The sequence below is a fragment of the Coloeus monedula genome (genome assembly GCF_965178545.1).
Source record: "Coloeus monedula genome assembly, chromosome: 2".
NCBI classification, from domain to species: domain Eukaryota; kingdom Metazoa; phylum Chordata; class Aves; order Passeriformes; family Corvidae; genus Coloeus; species Coloeus monedula.
The window spans coordinates 99,013,745-99,027,406 of NC_138782.1; the positions used below are offsets into that span (position 1 = coordinate 99,013,745).

Consider the following 13,662-nt stretch of genomic DNA (forward strand, 5'->3'; position numbering starts at 1 on the left):
ACAGAAACTTCTCAAAACTTCATCTCTAAAGATATGTACCTTGAAGCCAAGCATGCTTTATCAGCTGTCCAAAGACAGAACTCATGCTTAATCCCACACGCTGTAGGAAAAAGAGAAGGAAACAAACAAACAAACAAAAGAAAACAGATTTGAAGCAATGTCAGATCTGCATAACCTACGGTACTTCATGTTTTCAGTCATCCATCAGGCCGCAGGGTGTGTGGGATTTGGATTTAAAGTGCTCAACAGGTGAAGAACCAAAGTGCTCGAGTATAATTAAATAGTTGTTCTGCCTATGGCTAAATACATTGCATTTGTTAAAGCAGGTAAACAGGGAATGCGATAACTGGGGCTGTCTTCCTCATGTGGTTCTCACTGTTTTGACCTAAACTTGTGTTCAGTAGGATTCAAACCTTGGAATTGGGGGCTGCAGGTTACTCATTTTATTGCGTCTTCACCTGAAGACTTCTAAGGGCTGGATTGCTTGGTTGGCCCTGGAAGGTAGGTGAAGTGGAATAATTCTGTGTTAATTTGTTTTAAGTGAAAGCCTCTTAACTGTGGTAGCTACCACTTCTCTCTTCTGACAATGTGAGGCTTGAAAATATATTATTTTCCTTATATTCCATGGCTGGAAATCACTTATCTCTTGAGTCATGGTTTTTTCTGTCTGAAGCAAGCAAGAACCTTATTCTTGCCATAAATGATACTGCATAGAAAAATAGTTCTAAAAAAAAATACAACTGTAAACCACAGTTCACCTTTACCTTAACATAACCATTTAAACTTATATATACTTACCACTCACATTCATATTTCTTAAACTGTTTACAACATCACAACTGGCATTTTAAACAAGCAAGATTTTTTTGTTCTCAAGGATACCCTGGAAACTCAATTGTTCTAACAATTTGAGAGTTTGAAATAGTACATGTAGCACAGCTCTTGAAATGAAAGAGAGAAGGTTTATAAAATAAATATTAACATGTAAAAGAAGTGTTAAAAATGCAATGAGTGGTCCAAAGGAGCAAGTATAACTTTTTCTTTACTCGTCTTACTACAGAAGATCTAACTTTTTAAGGCTTCCGTTTTCCTTTCACCCATCACTCAAGTCCTCTTGCATTACAATTTTGCTTAGGTTTCAGAGTGTCATTATACTGCTAACAGCAAACGTTTCTTAGTGGACATTCCCACCATCACCAGACTTGTATGCTTCTTGGTTTCTGATGAACTTTGGAGTTCTAGTGGCTGGATATCCCTGTTCATCTCCAGAAACTCGAATGAGATGAGAGGCCTAGTGTTATTTTGCAGTAGCAAAGATGAGAAGAGTGGCAGAGCGCATGGGTAAATATGTTAGCTGGATTCTAGGAAAAGAAACTGGAGGTCAAGGAGATAAATGGGTTCTTTCTTTCCTGCTCTTTACATTTGTAGCACCTTCTACTTGGATTAGCTAATGCCTCTAGTGAATGGTGAGATGCACCCATTTATAGTTTGTTATTCTTATCCCTAATTATCACACTTTTTATAAAAATATAAATAACAAAAAGTAAGCTGGGTTCCATCTCAAGAGGTGTTTCTTGTTGTCCTCTGAGAATATATTGGATAAGTCAGGTCTTGACAAGCCCTATCCATTGTAGCTGATTGTAAGTCAGACAATAAATACAAAAAGAAGTCATTCTTGCGGTGAGCTCAGCAAATTCTGAGGAAATCAAAAGCATTCCACTGTGCTTATGGCACAAAGAACACAACAGCAAGGGCATATTCAGTGGAGAGAATGAGACAAAAATTACCAGGTAAGTGACAAACTGTACAAGCATTTTGTTTAAAAAAGGAACTCTGCAGCATTCTGTCTTTAAAGCCGGGTTTGAGCCTCTGGGATATAGATCTCAATGCTGTCTGCACGCTCTGTGGCTGAATTCTGCCGGAAGGAGGCTGCTCGCTTGGCAGCCATCAGCCGTCTTCTAGCTTCTTGTCGTTGTCTGTCAGGTAGGTCCAGAGATTTTTCTCTTGTGATAGGGAATTTTCCTTTTGGGGGCTTCTTTGGTACAGGAGGAGGAATCTTTCTTTCTTCCTGCAAAAGGGCATTAAAACTAAGTGTGAGCTGCATGGAAAAGGTACTTGTCAGCAGAGCATGCACATCAAAGACATGAAATGCAAAATACTGATTACATACATCAAGCATGCTCAATTTGTGCTTGCCCATCAGCTGACTAATGGATTACATGAACAGCTATCCACACTAGGAACACTGACAAAACCCTTTTATTTGACAACCATTATGCATTCTGCAGTCCTGTGCCTAAAAAAAGACTGGGCTTCCTTCCACTGTCCTCGCAGGTATCGGCACATGCAATCTGCACACCTCACTTTCATATGGATTTGTTTAATTTTAGCTGACACATTATTACACTCATTATAAACAGAAACACACACTGTCTCTCCAATAGGAATTCAGCGCATCTGTGTGGTCTGATCAAGTGAAAAGACTCTCTAAGATTACCAGGACAGGATTTTTGATTAAATTAATCATACTGAGTTTAGCCTCAGCTGGATATGAGATAGCAGCTGTGTATACATGTCTATTAGTTTAGTCTCCTCCAGGAATTCCTATATGGAAACATTCAAGCGCCAACCAGAGAGAGAACATAGGGCTAATTGTTCTGCTTGCAAGCCTGGGCCATTTTAAAGAAAATTATTCTGAAGAATTATCAAATTATAAAGTGAAAGTCAGTAGATTTTGTTACCAAAGTAGCTGTAAATTTCTCTGCAGGTGTTAAATCAAGAATTGTTTTGAAGTATGAAATGGATATTTTACTCCATTTAGAGACCGTGAAGTATCGTATGAGGGCCTATAATCAAGGCATTGTACACCACTTTAGCTTAGAAGAGATGGACCTCTGGAGGTGATTTCATACAATCCCCATTCAAAGTGCTCTTGAGATTAGATGCAACTTTGAAGTTAAATCAGATTTTTAAAATTTCATGTTTAATACTGGACTGCATAGCCCTGAAGATGAAGACTCCACAGCTTCATTTGTATACCTATGGTTATTATGATAGATCTGGTTATTATGATAGATCTTTTTGCTATACGATTTCTTAAGGTAATGGTAATAGTGCAGAATATGGGCTGTTCCTTATGGAGAACACAGTTAATTTGATGCACAGCAGGATTCAAATAATACAAAAATTGAACTGATACACCTATGGTTTACAGATTCTTCTTTTTTTGTTGTTGTTTTTTGGGTTTTTTTAAGCTAATTCTGAGTCTACTACCAAAATGCAATAGCCAAGACTAAATAACTATGGTTATTTAAAAACATAGTTCTACATTAAACAGGAACAGTGCACCAGCCCAAGATGCTATTCCCTGTGATAACCAGTTCTGCCTGTCTTTATTTTCTCTATTTCCTGTTTTCAAACATGAACATAAAGGCTCCATTCCTATCATCCGATCTTATTTTTTTTTTCCACTTTTAGTTTTTTCCCTCTTAGGAATATCACTGTTGCTGTCACTATAATAATTTCTTACTTCCAGTTGTCACTAGTAAGCAAGAGTTGCAAACTCACCATCCACCAACCCGTTGGCTGAAAATTAAAATCCAAGAGGAGCATGAAGAAATGAAAAAGTTGTCAAAATGCCTCCTAATTCCTCCCAAACCAAACAAGTATTCACCTGAGGCCAACAGTACTGACTCAAACCAAATGCTGTTTTCATCTGACTGATACAATAATCAGCAAGGATAGTGGGATAATCAAGGTAAGGCATGAAGTTCTAGAGAGGGGAAAGGCAGTTTCAGAATTACACTGCTTTTATGGGCAGCTTTCCACCTTTGGTTTGTAAGCATAGTGTGGGGCATCTCCCAAATGGTGGAGTTGCAGGGCAGAGGTGTGGGCAGTTTGCCAGTAGCACTTTGTACCCCAAAAGTTTGTGGGCTGAGCTTTAGTATGACCTGCACTATGTTTTTTCACATGCTTTTACCTCATTCCTGGTCTATTATCATTTGTGTCATGCAGGCACAGTTAAACACTGCAGTGTTCAGGTTTGAGCTGCCCCAAATTTAGCAGAGATCTGAATTTACCTTGTTTAAATTCTTGGGCTATTGTCTTCAGTCTGAATTAATAAGAACATATTTCTGTTCTAGCCTCTAGAATGTGAGTCAAATAATTTGAACAAAAGCATCATGGAGTAAACTAGCAAAATCCATTTTATTTATTATATAATTCAGCTCAACATAGTTAAAAAAGAAAAACCTCCTCATATCTGATGAAAGTTTCCATGTAAAAATTGGGCCATGCCAATTAAATACTTTGCAGGGTTAGAAACCTATCGTGTTTCACTATTGTATTTAACACAAGGAGACTGCAGAACTACAAATGGGGAGTAAATGGTATTGTCCATGGTCTTCTTACCTTCCTTTCAGGTGATTCTATTATTTTCCATTCATTGAGTTTCAACTGGTGCAGTTCATCAAACTTCATGCTGACATCTTCAATTGAGAGCTGCAATAAGTCCCAGAAACCTGCAAGGTCCTGGGAAGTTGGTCTCGGCATGGCACTCGGGTCCTGTAGTGCACAAAGGAGAGAACGTGAGTACTCCAGGAGGCTTTCAGTGGTGTGCACTGAGGCAGGAAGGGCATCGAGCCAGATTTCATTGCTGCAGCACTGCTCAGTGCTGAGGCTCTGTGTGCTCTGCAGCTGGGAGCTGTGACTGGAAAGCTGTGCCTCCTACACAACCCAAACATGAATGAGTTGGATGTCACACGCGAGCTTTCTTGAATTTGCGGCATGGGAAGTTCCTTAGCACCATATGCTGTGCTGACCTGCATTTCTAAAAAGGAACAAGCTGACAGCCTCTGTCTGCTGATTATTAAAGGCAAGGGGAACGTGGTTTGTATTGCAGCCAGCCTGAAGTCTTTCTGGTTAAAAGTTACATTCACGATAGCTGATTAAGACAAAACAATGCCACAAAGACATTGTCAGCTTATGCTGAATTTGATGTTTACATTGTCTTGCATTTTCAAATGTATACATGAAGTATGAAATTTTGATAGGATGCTTGGATTTTGTTCTCCAGAGAGTTGAATCACACTCAGGAGTTGGGAAGGCACTACCACCAGGTGCTGCAATTAAGAGGCTCTATGTTCATAAGACTTAATGGAGCAAACATTGGTGGTAACAATTAGCAAGATGACCCTCTATCTGATAATTAACCTGATGCCAGTGCTGGATAAAAATTGTATTATAAGGTGGTATGCAGACTCTTAACCTTATGCTCTCTAAGCACTGGTACTAGTTCAAGAAGAGAGCTTTGTCACTTTATTGAAATAGGGCTTAATTGGTAAACATGTCTGTGAAGGTAATGAAGAAATGCCTTTTCCTTCCAGGACAGGAGGAAGCCATTATGATGGTCTAAAGAATGGAGCTGGGAGAGAGGAAATCAAAACCATGTCAAACAGACTCTGGATCTCTCCCTTCCTGGGCAAAAGCTAGTTTGCTATGTTAGTAACACTGCTGTTATGGCAGGCTCTGTTCCCCACCTTTTACAAATCTAGTGGTTGAAGGCATTTTATATTTAAACACAACCCCTCAGTTGTCTAGAAACTGGGAGATAAGTCAGCATTGCTATTGAATTCCTCCCTTGAATCACACATTTCTAAGGCTTTTAAACTAGTAATTGCTTCTCAAACTTGGGTTTACAGATGCCACTGTGGGAGATGAGTGCCTGGAACTGGGCATGACAACATGTAGTGTCACCCATACCTAGACCCTTGTTGGAATCTGGGCCAAGAACAATTTAGAAGTCTTCTTCACTTGAAGAAAGTCTCCTTTTAATAGGGAGCTTCAGGGATTTAAGATAATTGGCCATATAGACTATGAGAGACTTCTGGGAAACATTACAACTCCAGATTAGTGTTTACTGAAAACTACTTCATTGGGTAGATCCCAATTTTTAACAAAACAATTTAAAATTTATGTCAGTTGTGTTACTTACTCTGCAGAGGTCAACATTTCAGGCTTTAGGAACTGAGTCCCTGTGTGAAATTCATGAGGACAGTCCCACAGCAGTCTGTCTTATCTTGTAATTTGTTGTCTCCTGCCTGATCTCCTCAGTCACTCTCCCCAGTTTCCTCTAACCAGCCAGAAAATGATGCCACTGATTGCAAGGCCATTGCGTTCTGAATCACGGCTAATTGCTGTTCTGTACTTTTGTGTGCCCCACTCTGCTCATGGTGTTTGTGAAGACCATGGCCTCCAGCACAACTCTTGCAGAGGGCTGTGCCGTGTGTGGTCTGGACACAAGAGGGCTGCCTGCTGCTTCTTACACATCCACAGTTCATGAATAAATGCTGGCACAAGTGAGAACTATTACAGCTAACTAAGTTTTGAAAAGACTGGCTTAAACCTGCTTCTTCTTGGAAACGGCTCATGTATTTGTATCTTACTTGGAATTTGCAGCCTTCCTTCTGACGGAGGCCTAAAGTAGGCAAAAAGTTCCTAGCTGGTGCGCAAGCTGCTCTGTTTTAGCCTGCAACCATGACACACAAGCTGAGCAGGATCTCTACTGACTAGAGAGCATGGAGTAGGACACTTCAAAGACAAAAAAAGGGTGTTACAAAACCAAATGTGAATAATGCAGAAGGGACTAGTTATTAATCAGTAATGTTTTTTCTAAGTAGTCAGTGGGAACAGTATACTTGTAAGAGATAGCCAGCCAGATTCATAAAAAAAACTTCATTGAAGCTTACATTTCTGTGAATTTACCCTAAGTGAGACTCTTTGATAAGACCTCCTAACACAGAGCGTAATCAAATGTGCTGTTTGAAGTTCCCATGACCCTTTAGAAAAGTCCATAGGTGAGCTTCCTGGTTAAATTTCAGTTTGACTAAGTATATTCCTCTTAAACCTTTGTTGCATTTTGAACTGGCAAAAGTAGATGCTGTTTTCCTGTGTCCTACATCTATGCTTACAGATGCTGAGCACTGTCAGAGAAACTGCCATGTGGCAGCCCTTTACGTGCTGGATGTTTTCGAGAGAGGGAATGCACAGCTAGGAGCACTCCTGTGGGGCACTGAGATGCTGCCTTAGGAGCCTATGGAAAGCCTGCTGTAGGTATGCACTAAGTGACTATTCAGCAACAAATTCTATCATTATGTATAGGAAGAAAAGCCTCCAAACATGAATGACCTAAAGACAGTTTTGCAGTTGCTGCTTTCTTCAGAGCCCATTACTGATTTAATGGAAGTGAAGGATATTCAGAGCCTAAATCTTGAGAGTGGGATAAAGCTGCTGTTATGGAGTTCAGAGGTTTATTTTCCAAAAGGGAAAAAGAGAAGTAAAATCTTGCCAGCTTTTTGGTTGTGTTGTCTGAAAGCTGTAGATTTCTCCTTGTGCTCCTATTGCTTTTGCAGTAATGAATTGTTCTCACTCCCAAACAGCTGATGGCTGTCCTGAGCAGGAGCTGCACTTGCTATTACAGTAATGCTCTCAAGTGCAAGTGTTAGGCCCACTTGAAGATAAATGAAGTGGAGTGGAGGTTATGCTCTCCAAATCTTAGTTTGCATAGCTTAATCAATCAGGTAGTGGAGGGCATTTTTAAATTTACGGTGAGAAACTTTCAGACAATGATGAAAATTTTCTCCTTTTGATATGAAACAAATTACTAGATAGGAAGCACACATGATGTAATTGATAATACAGATGTGGTCAATTCTTGCTTGTCTAACTTTATATATTTCCTCTGTTATTCTGTAACAGCTATTAAAGTTCTTGTTCTGACAGGACTTTTGAAGTGGATAATCGGATTCTTTCCTAATGAGGACCATATATCTTATTATTGTCTATCAGAAGGTATGACATTTTCAGCATTATTTTCTCAGTATTATTTCATTGCAATTTCAGGTATTCTGAATGTTTAACTTTATGGATGGAAAGTAGCAAGTGGGTCTTTGCAGAATGGATGCTCTGCCTTGGAAGTTATGTGACAAATGCCAGTGAGCAAAGAAAAGTATCTAAGCAGATGTATAGGTTACGTCTGCTGTCATGCACACAACAGAATTCAGTACTTTCAATATGTGAGGTGTAGGGACAGTCAGAAGGAAAAGGTACACTTGATATTTGAGAGAGACAAAGGTGTACCACCAGCTGTAGCTAGAAGAATTACGTTCTCCTATTGATTAGTATCATCTTGCCACAACGTTTGTATCACTGATGGCTGCTGTCATATTAATGAAGATAACATTTAGAATTGAATTAGCCTCTAATAACTTCCAGAACAATAGCAGTAACTCTCATAAGTAATATAATGTATCTGTTCCTTTAGCCCCAGGACATCTTATATATAATTGGCAGTGCAAATTATCCAACCCAATTTTATGAACATTATAGATGTCTCATTTCCATGATCAGTCCTATTTTCAGGTAGGTAGAAAGCTGGATCATGTATTCTCCACTATTCTATTTTACTATTTTCCACTGATTGTAATGTGAAAATTTTCCCCTTTCTTACCTGAAATATAGTTACTATATTAGGGTATTGCAAAAATAAGCCATAATATTATGCCTCCGAAAACTCGCATTTGTTCCCTTCTAATTTTCTTTTCTTTAATAAGGACACCAAAAAGAGAAAAGCAAAACATAATCAGACTGAGATTACTGAAATTAGATATTTGCTTAAAAAAAATCCACTAACATCATACTTAAGGACTAAGTTAAAAAAAAGGGAGAAGTAAATATGGGACATGAAAATAACATTTCAGAATGCTACTGCTTGGGTACACTACACTTGTTTTTGTTGTTTTTAAATTAAAATATTAAATTCTAGAATTTAAAGTGACAATTTGTGGACTATTATGGATGACTAACCTTAAGCTCTTCAAGAACAGCCATGCAAAGTGACTTACCAGATTTTGTTGACAAAGCCAATAAAATTGCTGGAATTTCTGAGACATGAGGAGCTGAGCACTTCCAACAGCACTTCGGATCTTACCTAGGACTAAACATACGGACAGATTATTATCAATAAGTGTTTTTTGGCAGTAAATACAATATCCAGCTCAAAAATATGCAGCTGAAAATCCTGTTTATTTTAAAAGGGAGGTAAATATTTGGTTTTGTTGCTTGTGATTATACACATAAAATATATTTTTAAAAAGACTGAGGTATAGGAAAGTTCAGTGGTGCCTTATCATTTGGCAATAATGAGTGAATAATAAATGGTGTATTAATAAGTCAAAACAGCTTGGACTTTACTTGCTTAAGGAAGTAGCAAAAACTATGGGACTATATTCAGCTTCCTGAAGTGGGCATCAATCCATTCATGTTTTTCAAAACACTCTTAAATTTCAAAGTAAATGACACCTCTCCCATTCACATTTGCTCATGTAAATTGATAGCTGTTGAAATTGTCTTGCCTCCAGAACCAGCTGGATGCCTGTTCCTTCTGATGTCAAAGGCACATGTACCTTAGATTATATCCTCTGGTTCTGCAATTGCAAATTACTTCCCTCACTATTTTGTGGAGGATCCCTGGGTGAGCTCTCTTTATCTGCTCTGAGGGTAAAGTTATTACATTCAACTGTAATATAACATATTCCTACCATAAGGATTAGATCCTCACAGGAATTACATCTCTGAGACCTAGGAATTACAGGTTATCTGCCCAGGAAAATATCCAAAGTCCTCAGTACAGGACAAAGTGGGACACAAGCAGGTGCTCCAGGACTTTGCAGGATCAGCCCCATGGATGTGTTGGTATGTACATGCCCTTACAGGATGCACTGGGGGAAGGGACCAAACTCATTTTACTTAACTTTGTTTCCAAGAGTCATCTGTCAAAATTAAAATTTTTGAATGCTTTATAATCAGTGATCTGAGCTCAGCAGCTCAGCCACATTAGGCACTTATTTTTAGGTGAACTGAATTTCCTCCTGGAGATGCCTCTGTCTTTCTATTGACAGTAGTGCCTAAGGGGATTGGCTTACCCCTAGGAAACTAACTAATCCTGACTCCCACATTTGCTGGGATAAATACCACACTTTGCTAGGTAGCACCATACTTTTCTATACCTTCCTACATATCTTTTCCTACACTTCCTTTCCTCCACACCCATCTCTATGATGAAAAAACAACATTTTAAAAAGCATTATAAGCTGTGGTCTCAATAAAAGCTTTATTTTACCTGGAGAATTTCCAGATCTTTAAATAATGTTAAAGATATATAGAGGTGGGGTAAAGGTAGACAGGAATTACTCTGATATATTTTACTTCAGTTTGGAGAAAACAAGTTTGATAATTCAAGCAGGATGGTGAGTGTGGAATAAAGCTACAGTAGTACAGCACAACTGATCTGCAGCCCATGATATAGGAAACATTAAACTATAGCAGGGCTAAACATCTTGTTAGATAAGTACAGGAGGTCATGTGAAAACAGTACTTTGGTAGCAGTTTTTACATTTTAATTCTGCTTTCTCTAGACCAGTGAAACATCTGTTCACCTACAAGTAGCAGCAAGAGATAATTTGAAAGTTTTGGGCTCCAGTTAAAATCTCAGTAACTTTCAAGGCATGTGTTAATATATAGAGCTGTGGTTCTCAAACTCCATTCCTTTTTCTGTTGGAAAAACAGTACAGCTGTGCCACAAAACTAAATTAAACAGCAATATACATAATTCATCAGTCCTGTGTAACATCCATTGTGAAAGGGTTAAGTGGTTCAGGGCTGCATGAGTAATTCACTGGGGTTTGTTTTTGTTCTGTTGGCCAAATGAAATAAAGCATTTTAATTGGTTAGGGGTTTTTGATCACCAAACACCTCACTTTCCTCTACAGTGTTACTGGCATGCAGAAAGGAATATTTTGAGTGTTAAAACCTGAACAAACATACCAAAACATAAATAAAAAAGAAATGTTTCATTTGATCTGACACAAATTGCTTTAATTTGGTTTTCAGCATTTTTAATAAAGGCAATGACTTTAGTGACAAACAGCCTTGTATCCTCCTTTTTTCTCTTGGTGATTTGTAGCACAGGACATTAGACAGACTCCCAGTGTGGGGTCAGAGGTCCTCCTCTTCTAGGATGAGGAATTGTGCTGCAGCAGGTCCCTCACATCACCTATTCCATGCTATGTTCAACAATTCATTGGGCAAAAAAAGAGTGAGGATGGTTCCATGGGCTGGTGGTTGTATTGCTCGTCTCTAGTGAGTAAAGTTCAGTTTTAGTTTCCTCTGCTAAATTTTACAGTTCATAACTCAAATACATAGTCTGAGTAAGGGACATTGGTTTTAGCTCTTCTGCAGAAATGTAGATCCTGACAGAATCTATAAATGTCTGACATTTTCTAGTGAATCTCAGTTACCCAAACCCACATATTAAATAAACATTAATTTAATCTTCATTATCACAAAGCATCATGTCAACAGGCATTAGTGATTTAAAGCCCAGTCAGACTGGTCAAGACTTAGGCATTGGCAACGTAGCATTTTGGTGGGATACACATTTGTCAGGGATATAAGACTGTGATGGTTGGATGTGCCACTGAGTCACAGTGCTGAATACACATGTATAATTACAGCCCTAGCATTTACTAAAGATCTAACTCTATTTCCATTTTAATAAGTAAATCAGACGTAATAAAACACAGAGGTTAGAATCCCTCATATTCATGCTATTCTGCCTTGCTGTAATTAAATTAAAGTATTAAAACACTTCAACTCATAATCTTTAGCACAATATTAATAGACATCCAAAGCCTTGTTATTAATTTCATGCATTGGGGAATTATTCTGATGAGTGCAGATTGATTATCTCCATGAAAGAATGATGAATGTTAGAGACTGGAGAGATTGAGATGTTTGGTGATGACTAGAAGATTTTTCTTGTAAATAAATGATGATAAAATCTACCAATACACATAAATAGACATAATCTTCATATAATCCATATACCTCCTTTCATTAAGATAATGTTGTATTTGCCCAAATGTCAGGAAAGGGTCACACAACATTAATTCTGCTCCCTGAAGCATATGAACATTTTTGTTTTGTGGTCCTGTATGACTTCAGCTGTGAAGATATATAAAACCCTGACCTTGACTTCAATAAAAGCAGACTAAGGATTTACACCCTGGTTAGAGATTGTGTAAATTGCACAATTAACACAATGGTATCTTTTCCCCTGTAGGCATGGAATGGCTTGAGAAATTCTACAAAACCTTGTAATCAAAAACTATTTCATATCACAAAGGTAGAGAGGGAAAAGTTAGGTCTATATTGATGAAATTGATTATAATCTGGTGCTGTAATTCTGATCTTGACAGGTTAAAATCTTTGCTCAATTGTGCTACTGCTGCACCAGCAGTGAGAAACTACTAACAATCAATCTGCTTCTGGCATTCATTACAGTTTATTTAAATGACATGTTTTAATTTAAATTTTCATTCCATTTCATCATTCCATTTTCCCCTTATACTTGTAAATAAATTACTCCACAAACAATCTGAGAAAATATGCCTGGAAAAAATATTGAAACTGGCATTTAGTTCACCCTCCTAACTCAAAGTAGGGCATCATATTTGTCTCATCTCTATACCTAAATTACTACTCTTTAGAAATATCTTTTTCACTATCAACAGAGCATGTTGACATGATGACACAAAAATAAATATATAATGTTCAGATGGCATTTTAGGACAACACGGCCCCCAGCTGGAAATGCTCTGGAGGGTAATGGGACCCTTGTTCACCAACTGGGACTTGCTGCAAATTTGCTTTTTACCTCAACAAAGCTAAGTTCAAAAAGGAGAAAATTTCAGCAGAACAATACAAATGCAAGGAGAAATTCTTGGATGCCACACTCTAGGACTTTACAGACTGTTTCGCTACAGTTATGACATTCTTTAGTCATTCGCAACACTCCAACTGGAAATTTCAATAGTTCCTGAAGGATGGGTTTGTGAAAAGCATTAGAAAATTATGTCAGTAATTTCTCTTTGGTTAAAGGATAACCTGTATTTGGTCAAACAGCTAAGAAAGCTTTTATGGATAATTAATTCATGAATATACTAAAATCAATTGGTTGTGAGGGTTTTGTGTTGATTTTTATTCCCCTAAAATTATGGGAGATTTTACTCTGTGTTTTCTATTGATATTCAGCCCTATTAGTAAAACCTTTGCTTTACTAAGAACTGTGAAAATATCAGCTAGAGGATTAGCAAGGAATGGTCCAGTATCCATGAAATTAAAGAGAATGGAAGAGAAAGGTGACCTACTCTAAAACCTTTATTTTTAACTCCCACTAGAGATCACTTTACTGCTATGCCAGCAGAGCTCCTAACCACAATGCAGAAGATACCAGCAGAACAACGTTTCTGCTGGCATAGTTCATCCTATAGTTAATTTTTGCACCTATCTAAAGATTTTTATGTGAGAGTAAACTCTGTGGAGCTGTTCTCCATAATGAAGTATGCTAGTGGCCAAGCATGTGGCACTCAGAAGCCCAGGGTATTGTCGTCTTTCCTCTGCCAGACCCTGCCTGCAAGCTGTGGACAAGGACTGCAGCTCCCTCTCCCTGCTCCACTCTCCCTGCTCCCTTCACCGCACTCATGGGAGGCAGAGTCCTGACCCTCTTGGTCTTCAATAGCTTTGTGACACTTGAAATTGTTTTTC

At 38.3% G+C, this 13,662-nt stretch overlaps 1 protein-coding gene across 1 annotated transcript in view; it reads right to left on the reverse strand.

Moving 5' to 3' along the window:
* Nucleotides 1-1,849: 1,849 nt before the first annotated feature.
* DLGAP2 (DLG associated protein 2) overlaps nucleotides 1,850-13,662 on the reverse strand; it is a gene marked incomplete at its 3' end in the record, with an annotated part of 83,400 nt that continues 71,587 nt past the window's right edge. Inside the window, exons 8-10 of the mRNA XM_082301708.1 lie at nucleotides 8,901-8,992; nucleotides 4,411-4,563; nucleotides 1,850-2,068 (exon numbers count right to left, since the gene is read on the reverse strand). Of these exons, the coding sequence (XP_082157834.1) occupies nucleotides 1,850-2,068; nucleotides 4,411-4,563; nucleotides 8,901-8,992 (464 nt within the window). The remainder of the gene's footprint in view (nucleotides 2,069-4,410; nucleotides 4,564-8,900; nucleotides 8,993-13,662) is intronic.